General features: G+C 47.1%; 1 protein-coding gene across 1 annotated transcript; it reads left to right on the top strand.

Annotated features, from left to right (window-relative positions):
- Positions 1-2,697: 2,697 nt before the first annotated feature.
- On the top strand, positions 2,698-15,995 carry drd4-rs (dopamine receptor D4 related sequence; the record flags this gene model as incomplete). The annotated part of the gene is made up of 5 exons (XM_079530657.1): positions 2,698-2,943; positions 5,501-5,613; positions 7,838-8,132; positions 8,598-9,024; positions 15,793-15,995. 5 exons carry the CDS (start codon positions 2,698-2,700, stop codon positions 15,993-15,995), a joined length of 1,284 nt encoding a protein of 427 aa, XP_079386783.1.
- Between the last annotated feature and the right edge of the window lie 3,665 nt (positions 15,996-19,660).

Here is a 19,660-nt window from a genome sequence, read left to right as displayed (position 1 = left end):
TGACTGTTTTCTGAAAAATATGCATGTTTCTAATGTCAGTGGTTCTCTAACTATTTCATGTCAAGGACGCCCAAAAATTATATGAATTTGGCCGCCGACCCCCCAATCTGAAAATATGTTGTTCCAGGGACCCTGCGTAGGCAAAGATTTGAGTTAAAAACATTCGCTCTGAAGGAATATATATATTCAAAGATTTGCACCACATTTTCAAGATTTTTCAAAAATAGCAGACCTACAAGCTCGTAGATCTGCTATTTTTCAACACTCGAAAGTATAACATAATGCTTTCCCGTCCAGAAGGAGTTAAATGATGCAGAACTAGAAGAGAACTAGTTAAATGATGCAGAACTAGAAGAGCACTAGTGCAGAACTAGAAGAGCACTAGTGAACAGAACTAGAAGAGCACTAGTGAACAGAACTAGAAGAGCACTCGTGAACAGAACTAGAAGAGCACTAGTGAACAGAACTAGAAGAGCACTAGTGAACAGAACTAGAAGAGCACTAGTGAACAGAACTAGAAGAGCACTAGTGAACAGAACTAGAAGAGCACTAGTGGCTCATTGTTGGAGCCACTCGGGCCAAGACTCTCTACACGTACAGAACAGAACACACCTGACCTCATCACGTCGTCTCTCTCATCACGTCTCTCTCATCACGTCGTCTCTCGTTCATCATTATTCTAACGCCTCTTTGCCCCGACGCACCGATGCTCCCGTCAGAACGCAGAGATGAAACAATACATCTCTGAAACAGGACGACTGAACTCAGAGGGAAATGTCACCGGCATTCTGTCTCTCTCTCTCTCTCTCTCTCTCTCTGTCTCTGTCTCTCTCTCTCTCTCTCTCTCTCTCTCTCTCTCTCTCTCTCTCTCTCTCTCTCTCTCTCTCCTCAGCCCAGAGGATGCTTCTTCTATCGTAGCCCGTATATGACTCTCTCTCCTCAGCCCAGAGGATGCTTCTTCTATCGTAGCCCGTGTATGACTCTCTCTCCTCAGCCCAGAGGATGCTTCTTCTATCGTAGCCCGTGTATGACTCAACCTGCCATCGGTGCTCATTTGATTATTTTTGGAACACAGTTCTAATTTGACATGATATTAAACATCTCTCTACTACAGAATGTAAGACGTGTAGATTATACGTCCCTCTATTGAGAGGCACACCTGCCACTAGACTGCTATTCACAACGTTGAGTGCTGTTAAGCGTGCGCACGCACGCACACGCGTCGCACGCACGCACACACACACACACGAGTTAGGGCTTGTACAGCACAGCACAGCACAGCACAGCACAGCACAGCACAGCACAGCACAGCACAGCACAGCACAGCACAGCACAGTACAGCACCACTCACTTCAGACTGGTCTGATTCGTATGATCACAAAGGGAATCATCGTCTGGAACAGCATAATCTCTCAAGACAGATTCTATATTTTGTTCCCTCTTATGGCAACATAAAGGGAATAGAAACGCCAGTGGAGCTGCATGTGTGGCCACTGGCCAGCAATATAAGACTATGTATGGTTGAACAGTACTTATCTCCTAGGTTACGGTATGTATCAATATAAGACTATGTATGGTTGAACAGTACTTATCTCCTAGGTTACGGTATGTATCAATATAAGACTATGTATGGTTGAACAGTACTTATCTCCTAGGTTACGGCATGAGTGAAGCAGGGCATAACTGGACAAAAGGTCTCAATGAACCTCCTGTATAAACCCTGGATAAACAAGCCAAAATGCCAGAGAGAGAGAGGCCACAAATACAGCTTTCAAACAGCCATGCCTGATATGATGGCAACCAACACAACTATTAATAAGGAAGCAGTGGTTCCCAAACATTTTCATGTCAAGGACCCCCAAATTGACACTCATAAGCCCGCGGACCCCCATTTGAAGAGACATGCCAGGGACCCCCATTTAATGGCATTTCTATCTCTGGGACCCCCGATCTATATTGTAAAATTAATGTTATTTTAACTCAGAGAGTGTACAAATGGAACCACATTTGGTTCCATCTGTACACTCTCAGAGTTACAGACCCATAAGGGTCCATTTGGTTCCAAACTATCATTTAGCTGGGGACCCCCTGGGAGTCCCTCAGGTACCCCTGGGGGTCCCCGGGCCCCAATTGGGGAACCACTGCTTTAAAGACTGGATTGGTTATCAGTTTGGAATAATGTTTATTTCACTCCCATTATTTTGCAGGTATTATAACATTCATTATTCACGGGGGGGTCATCTGTGAACTGCAGGCCAACGACTTTGACCATGAGCGCCTGGGCGCTCAGTGACCGCACGCCGTTGGCTGCTACACGCACACGCTGCCCTCCAGCTGACCATGACCGTCTGGGCGCTCAGTGACCGCACGCCGTTGGCCGCTACACGCACACGCTGCCTTCCAGCTGACCATGACCGTCTGGGCGCTCAGTGACTGCACGCCGTTTGGCCGCTACACGCACACGCTGCCCTCCAGCTGCGGCTGACGCACCCAGTGAGTTGGACCAGCCTCGGGACCGCAGGTCAACAAGGTAACACTGTCACGGAACACACGATATACTGTATCTACACGCACACACACACCGAGTGTTAATTCATACCATAATAAATTGGGCTTAAATAAAATGCCACGTCTGTGTCTGACCTGCCAGATGTTAACTGTAGTTCCTGAGTACATCTCGGGGCCTCCGTCTCCATCATGGACAATGTGACGTCTGGCGCCGTTCCTCCCGACGTGCCGCTGCCGCCGAGGGACTACAACTACCCGGCGCTGATCCTGGGCGTGCCTCTGATCCTCGTCATCATCCTGGGGAACGTCCTGGTGTGTCTGAGCGTGCTCACGGAGCGCTCGCTGAAGACGGCCACCAACTACTTCATCATCAGCCTGGCCGTGGCCGACCTGCTGCTGGCGGTGCTGGTGCTGCCGCTCTACGTGTACTCTGAGGCAAGGAGACGCTGTGTGTGTGTGTGTGTGTGTGTGTGTGTGTGTGTGTGTGTGTGTGTGTGTGTGTGTGTGTGTGTGTGCGTGTGCGTGTGTGTGTGCAGTGTTGTTTTCGTCAACTAAAACTAAGACGAAAAATGTTCGTCGACTACCTTTTTTCACTGACGAAAACTAAATGGAAACTAAGCTATGACGACTAAAACTAACATACTGACGATTTCGTCAACAAATAAAAACTAGACTAAAATGTTAGGAAGGCACTAGTGGACAAGAGATCCAGTATGAGTAATTTTACACTTGGTTAAATCAGTCATTACGACAACATCAAGGCCCACCAAAATACCTTTTAGTCGACTAAATCAACTGTAGATTTACTGGACTAAAATCTTATGACATTTAGTCGACTAAAACTAGACTAACACAAAGACATTCCAGGTGACTTTAATGTGAGAGAGAGACTATGACTAAAACTAAAATCAAAATGTGCTGCCAAAAACAACACTGCGTGCGTGCGTGCGTGCGTGCGTGCGTGCGTGGGGTGTAACGATACATTTTAACAGCGATGTGATACTTAGTGACGGGAGATTAATCGGCCACTTCGGTATCGGCCAATTTTAGTTGTTTTTAGATTAATCGGCATCGGTTCGATTAGTCACGATTAATCGGTCCGATTAATCGGTCCGTCTTTACAGATAAACAAGCCTAAAGTAACAGTTTGAACAGATCTACAAGCTCACAAAAGGTATTAAAGTTAAATCTGACTTGCCTAAGCCTGCAGTGCAGATACGCTGTTACATGGATTTTTCAGAATGGACAAAATTAAAAAAAAAAATCAATACAGAATGAGATCATATCGACGTCGGTAACATCGGTTATCGGCCATAACAGCAATTAATTATATCGGATATCGATATCGGCCAAAATGTCTCATCGGCATCCCTATAATAACGATACATGGTGACGATACGATACATGGACGATGGATATCGGTTCATTATGGCGATACGATACGAGTCAATGATTTGAAATCGATACAGTAACTATTTAAAATACATTGACACTATTTTAAACTAAGTAATTAAACCCCTCTTTTTCATTTTTCTTCTAAAAATTGCTAAATACCACAAACATGTAGTATTGATACAATCTTACAATTTTAAGACAGGCTGTATCTTAAGATCTTTGTGTTTTTGTTGCTGCATGGTTTTTAATTTCTGTTGATTGTTATGGACCATGTAGTCTATGTTATGGACCATGTAGTCTATGTTATGGACCATGTAGTCTATGTTATGGACCATGTAGTCTGATTGTTATGGACCATGTAGTCTATGTTATGGACCATGTAGTCTATGTTATGGACCATGTAGTCTGATTGTTATGGACCATGTAGTCTATGTTATGGACCATGTAGTCTATGTTATGGACCATGTAGTCTATGTTATGGACCATGTAGTCTATGTTATGGACCATGTAGTCTATGTTATGGACCATGTAGTCTGATTGTTATGGACCATGTAGTCTATGTTATGGACCATGTAGTCTATGTTATGGACCATGTAGTCTGATTGTTATGGACCATGTAGTCTATGTTATGGACCATGTAGTCTATGTTATGGACCATGTAGTCTATGTTATGGACCATGTAGTCTATGTTATGGACCATGTAGTCTATGTTATGGACCATGTAGTCTATGTTATGGACCATGTAGTCTATGTTATGGACCATGTAGTCTGTTATGGACCATGTAGTCTGAAATAAAGATTGATTGATCGTTATGGACCATGTAGTCTATGTTATGGACCATGTAGTCTATGTTATGGACCATGTAGTCTATGTTATGGACCATGTAGTCTATGTTATGGACCATGTAGTCTATGTTATGGACCATGTAGTCTGAAATAAAGATTGATTGATCGTTATGGACCATGTAGTCTATGTTATGGACCATGTAGTCTATGTTATGGACCATGTAGTCTGAAATAAAGATTGATCGTTATGGACCATGTAGTCTGAAATAAAGATTGATTGATTCCGATTATTTCCATTGCAAAACGATACCATACGATACATAGTCAAATTGTTCTGTTTTTTATTTCGATATACTTCGATTCTTGAAATTAAAATCGATTTTTCGATACTTCGTTTCGTTACTATATCGTTACACCCCTAGTGCGTGCGTGTCTGTGTCTGTGTCTGTGTGTGTGTGTGTGCATGTAATTGTGTACATGTGCAGTATAGTGTGGTAAAATCATTCAGTAAATATAGAGTCTCGTTTTAAAAGAGAAACACTTTTGTTGTAGGTGTTTAACTGTGTGTATGTTCCGTCCAGTTCCTGGGAGGCCTCTGGACCGTGCTTAACTTTGTGTATTTTCCAGTTCCTGGGAGGCCCCTGGACCGTGCTTAACTTTGTGTATTTTCCAGTTCCTGGGAGGCATCTGGACCGTGCTTAACTTTGTGTATTTTCCAGTTCCTGGGAGGCCTCTGGACCGTGCTTAACTTTGTGTATTTTCCAGTTCCTGGGAGGCCTCTGGACCGTGCTTAACTTTGTGTATTTTCCAGTTCCTGGGAGGCATCTGGACCTTGAGCAGCAACCTCTGTGATGCCCTGATGACCATGGACGTCATGCTGTGCACAGCCTCCATCCTCAACCTGTGTGCCATCAGCGTCGACAGGTACGTACTCTCACAGGGGTCCGGGGTGCGTGTGTGTTTTTGTGTGTGATACAGCTGCGCCCTCTGGTGGCGGGCGGTTGGTGGTGTTACAGCGTGACACACACACAGACAGACATGTTCTGCTGGGTCTCATATCAAAGGCTCACTGGCGTTCGCAACTAATGGGTACCTTCCTCCTCCAGGTACACTGCGGTGGTGGTCCCTCTGAGGTACTAATGGGTACCTTCCTCCTCCAGGTACATAGTGGTGGTGGTCCCTCTGTCGTACTAATTGGTACATTCCCTCCAGGTACACTGCAGTGGTGGTCCCTCTGAGGTACTAATGGGTACATTCCTCCTCCAGGTACACTGCGGTGGTGGTCCCTCTGAGGTACTAATGGGTACATTCCTCCTCCAGGTACACTGTGGTGGTGGTCCCTCTGAGGTACTAATGGGTACCTTCCTCCTCCAGGTACACTGCGGTGGTGGTCCCTCTGAGGTACTAATGGGTACATTCCCTCCAGGTACACTGCGATGGTGGTCCCTCTGTCGTACTAATGGGTACATTCCTCCTCCAGGTACATAGTGGTGGTGGTCCCTCTGAGGTACTAATGGGTACCCTCCTCCTCCAGGTACACTGCGATGGTGGTCCCTCTGAGGTACTAATGGGTACATTCCTCCTCCAGGTACACTGCGGTGGTGGTCCCTCTGAGGTACTAATGGGTACCTTCCTCCTCCAGGTACATAGCGGTGGTGGTCCCTCTGAGGTACTAATGGGTACCTTCCTCCTCCAGGTACATAGCGGTGGTGGTCCCTCTGTCGTACTAATGGGTACATTCCCTCCAGGTACATAGCGGTGGTGGTCCCTCTGAGGTACTAATGGGTACCTTCCTCCTCCAGGTACACTGCGGTGGTGGTCCCTCTGAGGTACTAATGGGTACCTTCCTCCTCCAGGTACATAGCGGTGGTGGTCCCTCTGTCGTACTAATGGGTACATTCCTCCTCCAGGTACATAGCGGTGGTGGTCCCTCTGTCGTACTAATGGGTACATTCCTCCTCCAGGTACATAGCGGTGGTGGTCCCTCTGAGGTACTAATGGGTACCTTCCTCCTCCAGGTACATAGCGGTGGTGGTCCCTCTGTCGTACTAATGGGTACATTCCTCCTCCAGGTACACTGCGGTGGTGGTCCCTCTGAGGTACTAATGGGTACATTCCTCCTCCAGGTACACTGCGGTGGTGGTCCCTCTGAGGTACTAATGGGTACCTTCCTCCTCCAGGTACATAGCGGTGGTGGTCCCTCTGTCGTACTAATGGGTACATTCCTCCTCCAGGTACATAGTGGTGGTGGTCCCTCTGAGGTACTAATGGGTACATTCCTCCTCCAGGTACACTGCGGTGGTGGTCCCTCTGAGGTACTAATGGGTACATTCCTCCTCCAGGTACACTGCGGTGGTGGTCCCTCTGAAGTACTAATGGGTACCTTCCTCCTCCAGGTACATAGCGGTGGTGGTCCCTCTGAGGTACTAATGGGTACATTCCTCCTCCAGGTACACTGCGGTGGTGGTCCCTCTGAGGTACTAATGGGTACCTTCCTCCTCCAGGTACACTGCGGTGGTGGTCCCTCTGAGGTACTAATGGGTACCTTCCTCCTCCAGGTACATAGCGGTGGTGGTCCCTCTGAGGTACTAATGGGTACCTTCCTCCTCCAGGTACATAGCGGTGGTGGTCCCTCTGTCGTACTAATGGGTACCTTCCTCCTCCAGGTACATAGCGGTGGTGGTCCCTCTGAGGTACTAATGGGTACCTTCCTCCTCCAGGTACACTGCGGTGGTGGTCCCTCTGAGGTACTAATGGGTACCTTCCTCCTCCAGGTACATAGCGGTGGTGGTCCCTCTGAGGTACTAATGGGTACCTTCCTCCTCCAGGTACATAGTGGTGGTGGTCCCTCTGAGGTACTAATGGGTACATTCCCTTCAGGTACATAGCGGTGGTGGTCCCTCTGAGGTACTAATGGGTACATTCCCTCCAGGTACATAGCGGTGGTGGTCCCTCTGAGGTACTAATGGGTACCTTCCTCCTCCAGGTACATAGCGGTGGTGGTCCCTCTGAGGTACTAATGGGTACATTCCTCCTCCAGGTACATAGCGGTGGTGGTCCCTCTGAGGTACTAATGGGTACCTTCCTCCTCCAGGTACACTGCGGTGGTGGTCCCTCTGAGGTACTAATGGGTACCTTCCTCCTCCAGGTACATAGCGGTGGTGGTCCCTCTGAAGTACAACAGGAACCAGTTCAGCGTGCGCCAGCTGGCCCTCATCGCCGCCACTTGGGTCCTGTCGCTGGGCGTGGCCAGCCCCGTGGTGTTCGGCCTGAACCGGGTGCCCGGCCGCGACCCCAGCGTCTGTAAGCTGGAGAACGACCACTTCGTGGTGTACTCCTCCGTGTGCTCCTTCTTCGTCCCGTGTCCCGTCATGCTGCTCCTCTACTACTGGATGTTCAGAGGCCTGAGGCGCTGGAGCACGGGACGGAGCCGCTCCTCACAGGTAGGGCTTTAAGACCCATTTTGGACTGACGTCGCAAATTAACCCATTTAGGTCTGATGTCGAAATTTAAAAAAATGTCTTCTAAATTCTGACAGTTTTCTGAAATACCTCATGTTTCTGTATCAGTGGTGTTCAATATTTCATGTCAAGGACCACAAAAATGATATGTAATTGGCCACCGACCCCCATCTGAAAATATGTTGTTCCAGGGACCAGCACAAGATTTGTGCCACATTTTCACGATTTTTCAAAAATAGCAGACCTACAAGCTCATTGTAGGTCTGATTTGAACGATTTTATAGAACGACTGACATAGAAACATAGCTTTTTCAGAAAACTGTCAGGATGTAGAAGACATTTTTAGAATCTGATCTCAGGTCAAAATGGGTTTTAAACAACTAGTCGACTAGTAAACTAGGCAACTAGTGAACTAGTAAAAATGAATTTAATGCCCTCGTCCTATAGGTGGCGCGAGGAGGAGCAGCCGGTGGCGGCCGTAACCGCCGCACCACCCTCTCCCTCCGTCTCGGCTCCGCCCTGTGCATCGCCCAGAAGGCCACGCCTCCTACGGACCTCATGGTGCCCGCGGAGGGGCTGAGCCCCATGACCTCTCCGTCCACCGCCACCACCACGTTGACCCCCGCGGGGTCCACCCCCGGGACAGAGGACGAGCTCAGGGTCACGGCGGAGAGCGACCCCATGACCACGCAGATGGACAGCGTATCGGACGCGGACGCGGGCGAGAAGGAGGCGGCGGGGGGGAGGGGCCGAGAGAACGGCGTGCAGGCCAAGACCAACCGAGGAGGCAGACAGAGGGGGCGGAGGAACAGCAAGAGCAGTCGAGTGAGTGGAAGAGAACGGAAAGCCATGAAGGTCCTCCCGGTGGTTGTGGGTGAGTGTTCAGAAGTTTGATTGAAGTATTTATTAACAGTTTGCAGAATTACAGTACATTTCAAGCACAACTCAATACAAAGACTGTTAACTGTGAGTGGACGAGACCATAAAGCATTACACTTGTTTACAAGAGGGTCCACCTTGTTCAATTCATCAAAACATTTAGAGACGTACAAATAGACACTTCTATATAGCCAAAGAACAGAACAGGAATTCATCATAAAGGAGGTAAAAAGGGAAAAGAAACATGAGGGGGCCGATTTTACGGGGGCGAGTTTAAAATTGCAGCCGTGTGACACCAAGTAGGAGCCTGACCAGTTTGTTTTTGAAGTCTGGAGCCTTGTTTTAAGGGCCTTTGAGGTGCTGTGGTACCAGGAGGTGCATTCATAGTCGAAGAAACCTTGTACGAGGGATCCTGTTAGGGTCTTCAAGGTGTTTTTGTTGACCAGTGAGGAGATCCCGTAAAGGAATCTTGTAGTAACTAGTTGTTCACTAGTAACTATAGTCCTCCCGGTTGTTCTTGTAACTAGTGAACACTCTTCCGGGTTAAGTATCTCTCTCAACGTTGCTCACTGAGGTTGCTCAGATTCTCTAGTCACTAGTCGCCCCCTTGCGGCCCGCGGACCATTTATATCTGGGGGTCCCAGATATAAATGGCATTAAATGGGGGTCAGTAGCCTATGCATGTCAAACTGGGCATCCTTTTCAAATGGGGTCCTGCCCTGAAAATTCATTTTCAGGGCAAGACCTCGACCTCACGCGTGCGGACTCGGCCCCCAGCCTGGTACCCTAGTCAAAATATGGCCCTCGAGGAAAATGTATTGGGGAACCCTGCTCTAGAGTCTAGATATTATTGTCGAACAGAAAGCAGCTATCTAAATGTTTCTACTTTATTTTAATAAACCAGTGCTATATTGAACACCCTTTACATTACGTGTGTGTTTTACAAATATTGAACTAATGAAAAGTATTAAAAAGTCTAAACCACCTACATTCCATTGGACCTCAAAACTGTCGGTCAGACGACCTAACTCTAACTTTGGAGATAGTTGTTTTTCCCATTATTGATTAGAATGATGAAGTCTCCACATCAATGGTCTAAAACCTCCTACTTGCCAGAATGCTGAGTAAGGGTCCCCACCCAGCATGTATAAACTGATGTTAATGTTTAGTAAGGGTCCCCACCCAGCATGTATAAACTGATGTTAATGTTTAGTATGGGTCCCCACCCAGCATGTATAAACTGATGTTAATGTTTAGTATGGGTCCTCACCCAGCATGTATAAACTGATGTTAATGTTTAGTAAGGGTCCCCACCCAGCATGTATAAACTGATGTTAATGTTTAGTATGGGTCCCCACCCAGCATGTATAAACTGATGTTAATGTTTAGTATGGGTCCTCACCCAGCATGTATAAACTGATGTTAATGTTTAGTAAGGGTCCCCACCCAGCATGTATAAACTGATGTTAATGTTTAGTAAGGGTCCCCACCCAGCATGTATAAACTGATGTTAATGTTTAGTATGGGTCCCCACCCAGCATGTATAAACTGATGTTAATGTTTAGTATGGGTCCCCACCCAGCATGTATAAACTGATGTTATTGTTTAGTAAGGGTCCCCACCCAGCATGTATAAACTGATGTTAATGTTTAGTATGGGTCCCCACCCAGCATGTATAAACTGATGTTAATGTTTAGTATGGGTCCCCACCCAGCATGTATAAACTGATGTTAATGTTTAGTATGGGTCCCCACCCAGCATGTATAAACTGATGTTAATGTTTAGTATGGGTCCCCACCCAGCATGTATAAACTGATGTTAATGTTTAGTATGGGTCCCCACCCAGCATGTATAAACTGATGTTAATGTTTAGTATGGGTCCCCACCCAGCATGTATAAACTGATGTTAATGTTTAGTATGGGTCCCCACCCAGCATGTATAAACTGATGTTAATGTTTAGTATGGGTCCCCACCCAGCATGTATAAACTGATGTTAATGTTTAGTATGGGTCCCCACCCAGCATGTAGAAACTGCCGGATGCTAACTTGCATATGTTGGGCAATTTTCATAATTGTCATAATATGTGACTGTACCATTAAGGTCAGGATAATGCTCTGGGGTGGCTGTCAGTGTCAGCCAATGAGATCGTGTGACCTCAAACCGTCAAATGGTGAGCTTGTAGAAATCTGTATCAGTCCAGCAGCCAATAAGAAAATACCATAACATTGTCTCATTGTACTCGAGGTCAGATATGAAATCTATTATACAATTGAAAAGGTGTGCCCAAAACGCTGTTCCCAGGACAGGAACAAAAGGCACCAGCTACTACGTCACTCCAAGAGTGTCTGACACACTGCAACACACACTGCAATAACCCACTAAACACACTAACACGTCACAGACTTACCCTCCGCGTCGACCCATGGCTATCTCCTCATGTCGCGCAGCACGGCCAAAGTCAACACCACCCGCGTAAAAATTGTCATCGCACTGCCACTAAAGCCGGCTCCCGTCCAGACTCACAAACAATATCAATATCAATAATAAACACAAACACGCCACAAGCACCGACACCCCCGCCTAATTTGTTGCCACGTATATGAAAACAAGCACAGAAACAATGCCATTAACACGCTACTTACACACACTACCACTCGCTTACAATACGCGGACCTGGCAACACTACATCCCCTCTCCCATTTGCTCAAAGCCAACCACGTGACCCACGAGAGCTTTTAGGTTTCTGCAACACCGGAAGTTACACGCTACACACACACACACACATTAGAAGAACACGAACACAACACTACACACTCACACACACACACACACGGGCCACTGTTGCCAGGTCTATGAAAACAGGCCCAGAAACAAGCAAACAGACCCAGAAACAAAGCCTTTCACCACGCTACTTACACACACAACTCGCTTACAATTCACGACCCTGGCAACATTGTTCCCCGTCTTCCACAACACACACAGTCCCACACTAACACACACACACTGATTCGGACTTGGCTGGACAGCGGCGCGATTACATAAATACACCGTTTAATTCATGCAAACACGACAATTGCACCACCTGTTTCATTAATGTAAACACGACAATTGCGCGACCCGTTTAATTCATGGAAACATGACAACTGCGACGCACCGAGGCGCATGGATTCTGTGTGTGTGTGTGTGTGTGCGTGCGGGGTGCCTCTGAATTGGAGTGTTTATGTCAGTCAGCGATGCGATCCGTTGTTATTCAGCCAGGAAAACAATCTAAACATTATATACTAACGTCAGCATCGGCCAGATTAACACACACAAGCGTTATTAGTTGAGTTTTCTTATTGAAGTGCCTCTGAATTGTAACGGTGTGTTTATGTCAGTCAGCGATGCGATCCGTACCAGCACCATATGCACGGACTGGAGAGAGGCGAAGTGTTTCTCTCCCTTCGGCTCATGTAGCCCTCATTGGAACTACAAATATTGTTCCCGAACAAACAATGTGGGGTCACTGCAATCCGCAATCCAACATATTGTAGCCCTACTATAATGCAGTCAAGGTCCCCAAAAAAATATACTACAGTATGTTCTGCTCCATTCTCAACAGCTTTTGGTTTCCAAAAACAGTAATTTATTGTAAGCAAACAAACACAGTAAACAGCAGTTTCATGTCTGCTTATTTTCATTTACATTAATTTCCTTTGATGTGAAAATACAACAAATAATAATAATACCCATCCGTTACTACATGTCAAGGGCACAATACTGGAGTGGAGTCTGTCAAATCCCGCTATTTCCTTCTTCCCATTGCGCTGCCAACGGAACTAGGATTCGCCGCCCGAAGGGCGGCGAAATTCTAGTGATTTACATTTTAAAACACCCACTGCAGGCACTTTGTAGGAATATTATTATACATATTGTTGATATCTGAATCTTTAAGCGGTCATGACAATGAGAAGATATGGAAAGGCTCACTTCTACAGTATGCATACTAATAGTCATGTCGGCAGGGAAGGAGAACGTTTAATGTTGACTCTAATATACTCGGCACTGTGTGTGTGTGTGTGTGTGTGTGTGTGCGTGCATGCGTGCGTGCGTGCGTGCGTGCGTGCGTGCGTGCGTGTGTGTGAGAGAGAGAGAGAGAGTGAGATTGTGCATGCGTACGTGCGTGCATGTGTGTGTGTGTGTGTGTGTGTGCGTGTGTGTGTGTGTCAGAGAGAGAGAGAGTGAGAGTGTGCATGCGTACGTGCGTGTGTGTGTGTGTTTGTGTTTGTGTGTGTGAGAGAGAGAGAGAGAGAGAGAGAGAGAGAGTGAGAGTGTGCATGCTTACGTGCATGCGTGCGTGCGTGCGTGCGTGCGTGCGTGCGTGCGTACGTGTGTGTGTGTGTGTGTGTGTGTGTGTGTGTGTGTGCGTGTGTGCGTGTGTGCGCATGCATACTACACAACAAACAAAATAGCTAAACCACTTCCAGCTATTTGGCTGCTCTTTAGTAGTACTTAGTGCATGCAGTAGTGTAGTGCATGTGTGTAAAGCACTAGGCTACATGCAGTAGTGTAGTGCATGTGTGTAAAGCACTAGGCTACATGCAGTAGTGTAGTGCATGTGTGTAAAGCACTAGGCTACGTGCAGTAGTGTAGTGCATGTGTGTAAAGCACTAGGCTACATGCAGTAGTGTACAGCATGTGTGTAAAGCACTAGGCTACATGCAGTAGTGTAGTGCATGTGTGTAAAGCACTAGGCTACATGCAGTAGTGTAGTGCATGTGTGTAAAGCACTAGGCTACATGCAGTAGTGTAGTGCATGTGTGTAAAGCACTAGGCTACATGCAGTAGTGTAGTGCATGTGTGTAAAGCACTAGGCTACATGCAGTAGTGTAGTGCATGTGTGTAAAGCACTAGGCTACATGCAGTAGTGTAGTGCATGTGTGTAAAGCACTAGGCTACATGCAGTAGTGTAGTGCATGTGTGTAAAGCACTAGGCTACATGCAGTAGTGTAGTGCATGTGTGTAAAGCACTAGGCTACATGCAGTAGTGTAGTGCATGTGTGTAAAGCACTAGGCTACATGCAGTAGTGTAGTGCATGTGTGTAAAGCACTAGGCTACATGCAGTAGTGTAGTGCATGTGTGTAAAGCACTAGGCTACATGCAGTAGTGTAGTGCATGTGTGTAAAGCACTAGGCTACATGCAGTAGTGTACTGCATGTGTGTAAAGCACTAGGCTACATGCAGTAGTGTAGTGCATGTGTGTAAAGCACTAGGCTACATGCAGTAGTGTACTGCATGTGTGTAAAGCACTAGGCTACATGCAGTAGTGTAGTGCATGTGTGTAAAGCACTAGGCTACGTGTTTGCATGTGCCCTGTTGAGAGCAACGCTCCAAACTACACTTGCACATACTGGAGGACAACAACAACGTGCATGCAGGTATTTAGTATTGCGTACTGTTCTGAAGATGGGCCACCCTAACTTGTTATACTGTATTTTATACAGTATGTAATATAACGTTGAGCCGCTGTGCCAACTGAAGTGCAAATGCCTACTGTAGTTGTGTGTTGTGAGCCGGCGGACCCCTGTGTAAACTGCTGCTGCAAATGTTATTGATTGACTGATTGGAAATGTTATTCCGTTTGTCGAATGGGCACAGTTCAAAACGAAAGTAGCCTACACAGGTCAATACAGAATCTGACTGCTACGAGTATAAAACCAGAAAAAGAAAAATACTTGTTACTTCAGGGTCCTCCATTTTCAATTCATCAGAACATTTAAAGACATATAAAAACGTCTATATGCCTATTGTGTTCTGATGGGTGGGCTGGCCGTTGGTTGTGCTAAAAAAAGGCAAAAGAAAACGGTATATATTGTGCGTGCATGCGCACGTGCACGCACCCGAGCTCCGGCACCTAAGAATTTAGAAATTAAGCACTGGCCATAATGAACCGATATGGTCCATGTATCGTATCTTCAACCATGTATCGTATCATCAACCATGTATCGTATCGTCAACCATGTATCGTATCATCAACCATGTATCGTATCGTCAACCATGTATCGTATCGTCAACCATGTATCGTATCGTCAACCATGTATCGTATCGTCAACCATGTATCGTATCTTCAACCATGTATCGTATCGTCAACCATGTATCGTATCGTCAACCATGTATCGTATCGTCAACCATGTATCGTATCATCAACCATGTATCGTATCGTCAACCATGTATCGTATAGTCAACCATGTATCGTATCGTCAACCATGTATCGTATCTTCAACCATGTATCGTATCATCAACCATGTATCGTATCGTCAACCATGTATCGTATAGTCAACCATGTATCGTATCATCAACCATGTATCGTATCATCAACCATGTATCGTATCATCAACCATGTATCGTATCATCAACCATGTATCGTATCGTCAACCATGTATCGTGATACGTATCGTATCGCTGTTAATATGTATCGTTACACCCCTAATTGCACATGATCCCGATCTGTTTAACCCATTTTGGGCGGGAACCCCTTTTGGTGTTTTAAACATTATGTTATAATTTAGCTATTGAAAAATAGCAGATCTACAAGCTCATAGCGTGCCACCGAGTGGCGCGCTACGAGCTTGTAGGTCTGCTATCTTCTGAAAAATCGTGAAAATATTTATTTCAGAAAACTGGAGGATTTAGAAGATTTTTTTAAAATTTTGAGGTCAGGCCTAGATCTGTTTAATGGTCACTAGGCCCGTGCTAAATGTTATCTCCCGTCTCCCTGCAGGTGTGTTCCTGGCCTGCTGGACCCCGTTCTTCGTGGTCCACGTCACCAAGGTTCTGTGTGAGACCTGCACCATCGGCCCCACCCTGATCTCCGTGGTCACGTGGCTGGGCTACGTCAACAGTGCCGTCAACCCCATCATCTACACCGCCTTCAACACAGAGTTCCGGATTGTCTTTCACAAACTGCTCTGCTGTAGGACATGAGAGCCCTTTGCCCTCCTCCCCCCACACCGGACCCGTTGCATCTTAAAGTCGTTGCTCACGAACACTGACTGATGAGGCTCCGTTATACGCCTTAAAACATTCTCCACTTGACATGGAGATCGTCCGTGGCGACAAGCTTCATAAATGCTCCACGGAAATGTTGCAGTCTCTGCATGCGTAAAGATGACTCATTCCACAAATTGCTTCTCTGGCATTGGATTCTTGATCAAGATGGAGCTATCCTACACCGACGACTATAGAATATGTAATTTGACCAACGCCTTATAGTTCACAGCTGGACTGGAAGACGATGCACCGTGTTTCTACCCCTAACCCTGGAAGACGATGCACCGTGTTTCTAACCCTAACCCTGGAAGACGATGCACCGTGTTTCTACCCCTAACCCTGGAAGACGATGCACCGTGTTTCTACCCCTAACCCTGGAAGACGATGCACCGTGTTTCTACCCCTAACCCTGGAAGACGATGCACCGTGTTTCTAACCCTAACCCTGGAAGACGATGCACCGTGTTTCTACCCCTAACCCTGGAAGACGATGCACCGTGTTTCTACCCCTAACCCTGGAAGACGATGCACCGTGTTTCTACCCCTAACCCTGGAAGACGATGCACCGTGTTTCTACCCCTAACCCTGGAAGACGATGCACCGTGTTTCTACCCCTAACCCTGGACGACGATGCACCGTGTTTCTACCCCTAACCCTGGAAGACGATGCACCGTGTTTCTAACCCTAACCCTGGAAGACGATGCACCGTGTTTCTAACCCTAACCCTGGAAGACGATGCACCGTGTTTCTACCCCTAACCCTGGAAGACGATGCACCGTGTTTCTACCCCTAACCCTGGAAGACGATGCATGTTTCTACAATCCACTTATCTCATGAAAGATTTATCCTCTTGTAAATATGGACGCAGTATGCATTAAAGGAGAATTCCATACTAAAAGGCTTTCTTACCTTTCTTTGTAGTCGTTACGTCCCCACCAAAGAGGTCCAGGTGTTATTTTGTGCAAAAGCTCCTTATTGGCTATTTCCCCTACCATAAGCCCTCAATGAATTGAATGGGAATTTAATGGGGCTATGGGGTGTTGTGCTAATTCGCTTATTTCCATCGCTCAAAATTATTATTTTTTTGTATATATCCTCTCTTCATAATGTAAATATATCCCAAGCGGCACACTTTACTACTTATTACGATGGAAAAAAGCGAATTAGCACAACACCCCAATGCCCCATTCAATTCATTGAGGGCTTATGGTAGGGGAAATAGCCAATAAGGAGTTTTTGCACACAAAAAACACCTGGACCTCTTTTATGGGGACGTAACGACTACAAAGAAAGGTAAGAAAGCCTTCTAGCATGGAATTCTCCTTTAATGCTGTTAAGATGATAGCCCAGAGGCATAAAATATGTGACGTTTTAAATTCTGTACTTTGGCGAGTATTTTCCCTCCAGATTTATTTACATGTTGGTGTTGGTGTAATTCATTTCCATTCAAATGTGCAGGTCCGCAATGAAATTTAAATGTTTTTTTTTGGTACAGAATTATTGAAGGAATATTTTTGTGACATAAATCTGCCCTAGCTTGAGAGAACGGTTCCGGTATCTTCACATTTACAGTACGGTGGGAAAGAGAGAGACTGACATCCACGTTCATGTTTCACCCTGACCAGTAAGGGTCTTTCTCGGCCCCGCCCCTCTCCCATTGTATATATTGTGTTTAGTTTCCAAGATGGCCGCAGCACCAGGAGGGGGTGGGGCGGAGGTGAGCGGGCGGGCGGGGTCGACCCTATCTCCTTACTGGGCTGCATTCAAGACACTTGCCTTGTGTCTGCACAGCTTTTATGGATGTGTTCTGCCCCCCCCCCCCCCCCCCCCCATCAAACAAAATGTTTGGTCAAACCATATGGGCTTCCATTGGAAATGCATTGGAGCGGCCATTAAACACAGACACAAGACAGACACAAGATGGGTGTCTTGAATGTGTGAACGCAGCCCAGTAAGGGCATAGGGTCGACCCCGCCCTGCTCACCTCCGCCCCACCCCCTCCTGGTGCTGCGGCCATCTTGGAAACTAAACACAATATAAACAATGGGAGAGGGGCGGGGCCGAGAAAGGCCCTTGTCAGTTTCTCTTTTTTACATCATCAAGTACATTTTCGTCTGCGAAGACAGATGAAAAGCAGTGAGCCAGCTTTGGTTTTTCACTGGACTTTATAACGCTGAGAACCTGGAGCCACTGGACTTTAGAACGCTGCGTTGAGAACCTGGAGCCAAACACAACATGGATTCTGTCTCTGAGAAGGACAATACGATGTCTGTTCCAGAAAACCAAAAAATATATTATGAATGTTTACACAAAAGCATAATTTGTACCTTAATTTAAGGCAAAGGAGAATATTTGTGGAAGTTATAAAAGAGAATATCATTTTCAATGTTATTATCCGTGAAGTGCTATGACAGTGCTGTGAAGAGGTGAATGTGACAAAATATAGCTTAAAAACAATCTTTGTCATTGATGGAAAATTAATAAAGTGATTCCAGAGTCAATAAATCCAGTTTTTGAGATCGCCATGGGAGAGATCGCCACGGGAGAGATCGCCATGGGAGAGATCGCCATGGGAGAGATCGCCACCATGGGAGAGATCGCCACCATGGGAGAGATCGCCATGGGAGAGATCGCCATGGGAGAGATCGCCACCACGGGAGAGATCGCCATGGGAGAGATCGCCACCATGGGAGAGATCGCCATGGGAGAGATCGCCATGGGAGAGATCGCCATGGGAGAGATCGCCACCATGGGAGAGATCGCCATGGGAGAGATCACCATGGGAGAGATCGCCATGGGAGAGATCGCCATGGGAGAGATCGCCATGGGAGAGATCGCCACCATGGGAGAGATCGCCATGGGAGAGATCCCCATGGGAGAGATCGCCACCACGGGAGAGATCGCCATGGGAGAGATCGCCACCACGGGAGAGATCACCATGGGAGAGATCGCCATGGGAGAGATCGCCATGGGAGAGATCGCCACCACGGGAGAGATCGCCATGGGAGAGATCGCCACCACAGGAGAGATCGCCATGGGAGAGATCGCCATGGGAGAGATCGCCATGGGAGAGATCGCCACGGGAGAGATCGCCATGGGAGAGATCGCCATGGGAGAGATCGCCATGGGAGAGATAGCCATGGGAGAGAGATCGCCATGGGAGAGATCGCCATGGGAGAGATCGCCACCACGGGAGAGATCGCCACCACGGGAGAGATCGCCATGGGAGAGATCGCCATGGGAGAGATCGCCACGGGAGAGATCGCCACGGGAGAGATCGCCACGGGAGAGATCGCCACGGGAGAGATCGCCATGGGAGAGATCGCCACCACGGGAGAGATCGCCATGGGAGAGATCACCATGGGAGAGATTGCCACCACGGGAGAGATCGCCATGGGAGAGATCACCATGGGAGAGATCGCCATGGGAGAGATCACCATGGGAGAGATCGCCACGGGAGAGATCGCCATGGGAGAGATCGCCACCACGGGAGAGATCACCATGGGAGAGATCACCATGGGAGAGATCGCCATGGGAGAGATCGCCACCACGGGAGAGATCGCCATGGGAGAGATCACCATGGGAGAGATCGCCACCACG

The sequence above is a fragment of the Electrona antarctica genome (assembly GCF_951216825.1).
Source record: "Electrona antarctica genome assembly, contig: scaffold_47, whole genome shotgun sequence".
In the NCBI taxonomy this organism is placed as follows: Eukaryota; Metazoa; Chordata; class Actinopteri; order Myctophiformes; family Myctophidae; genus Electrona; species Electrona antarctica.
The sequence above is the reverse complement of the archived record's forward strand: the minus strand, read 5'-3'. Positions and strand labels throughout refer to the sequence as shown.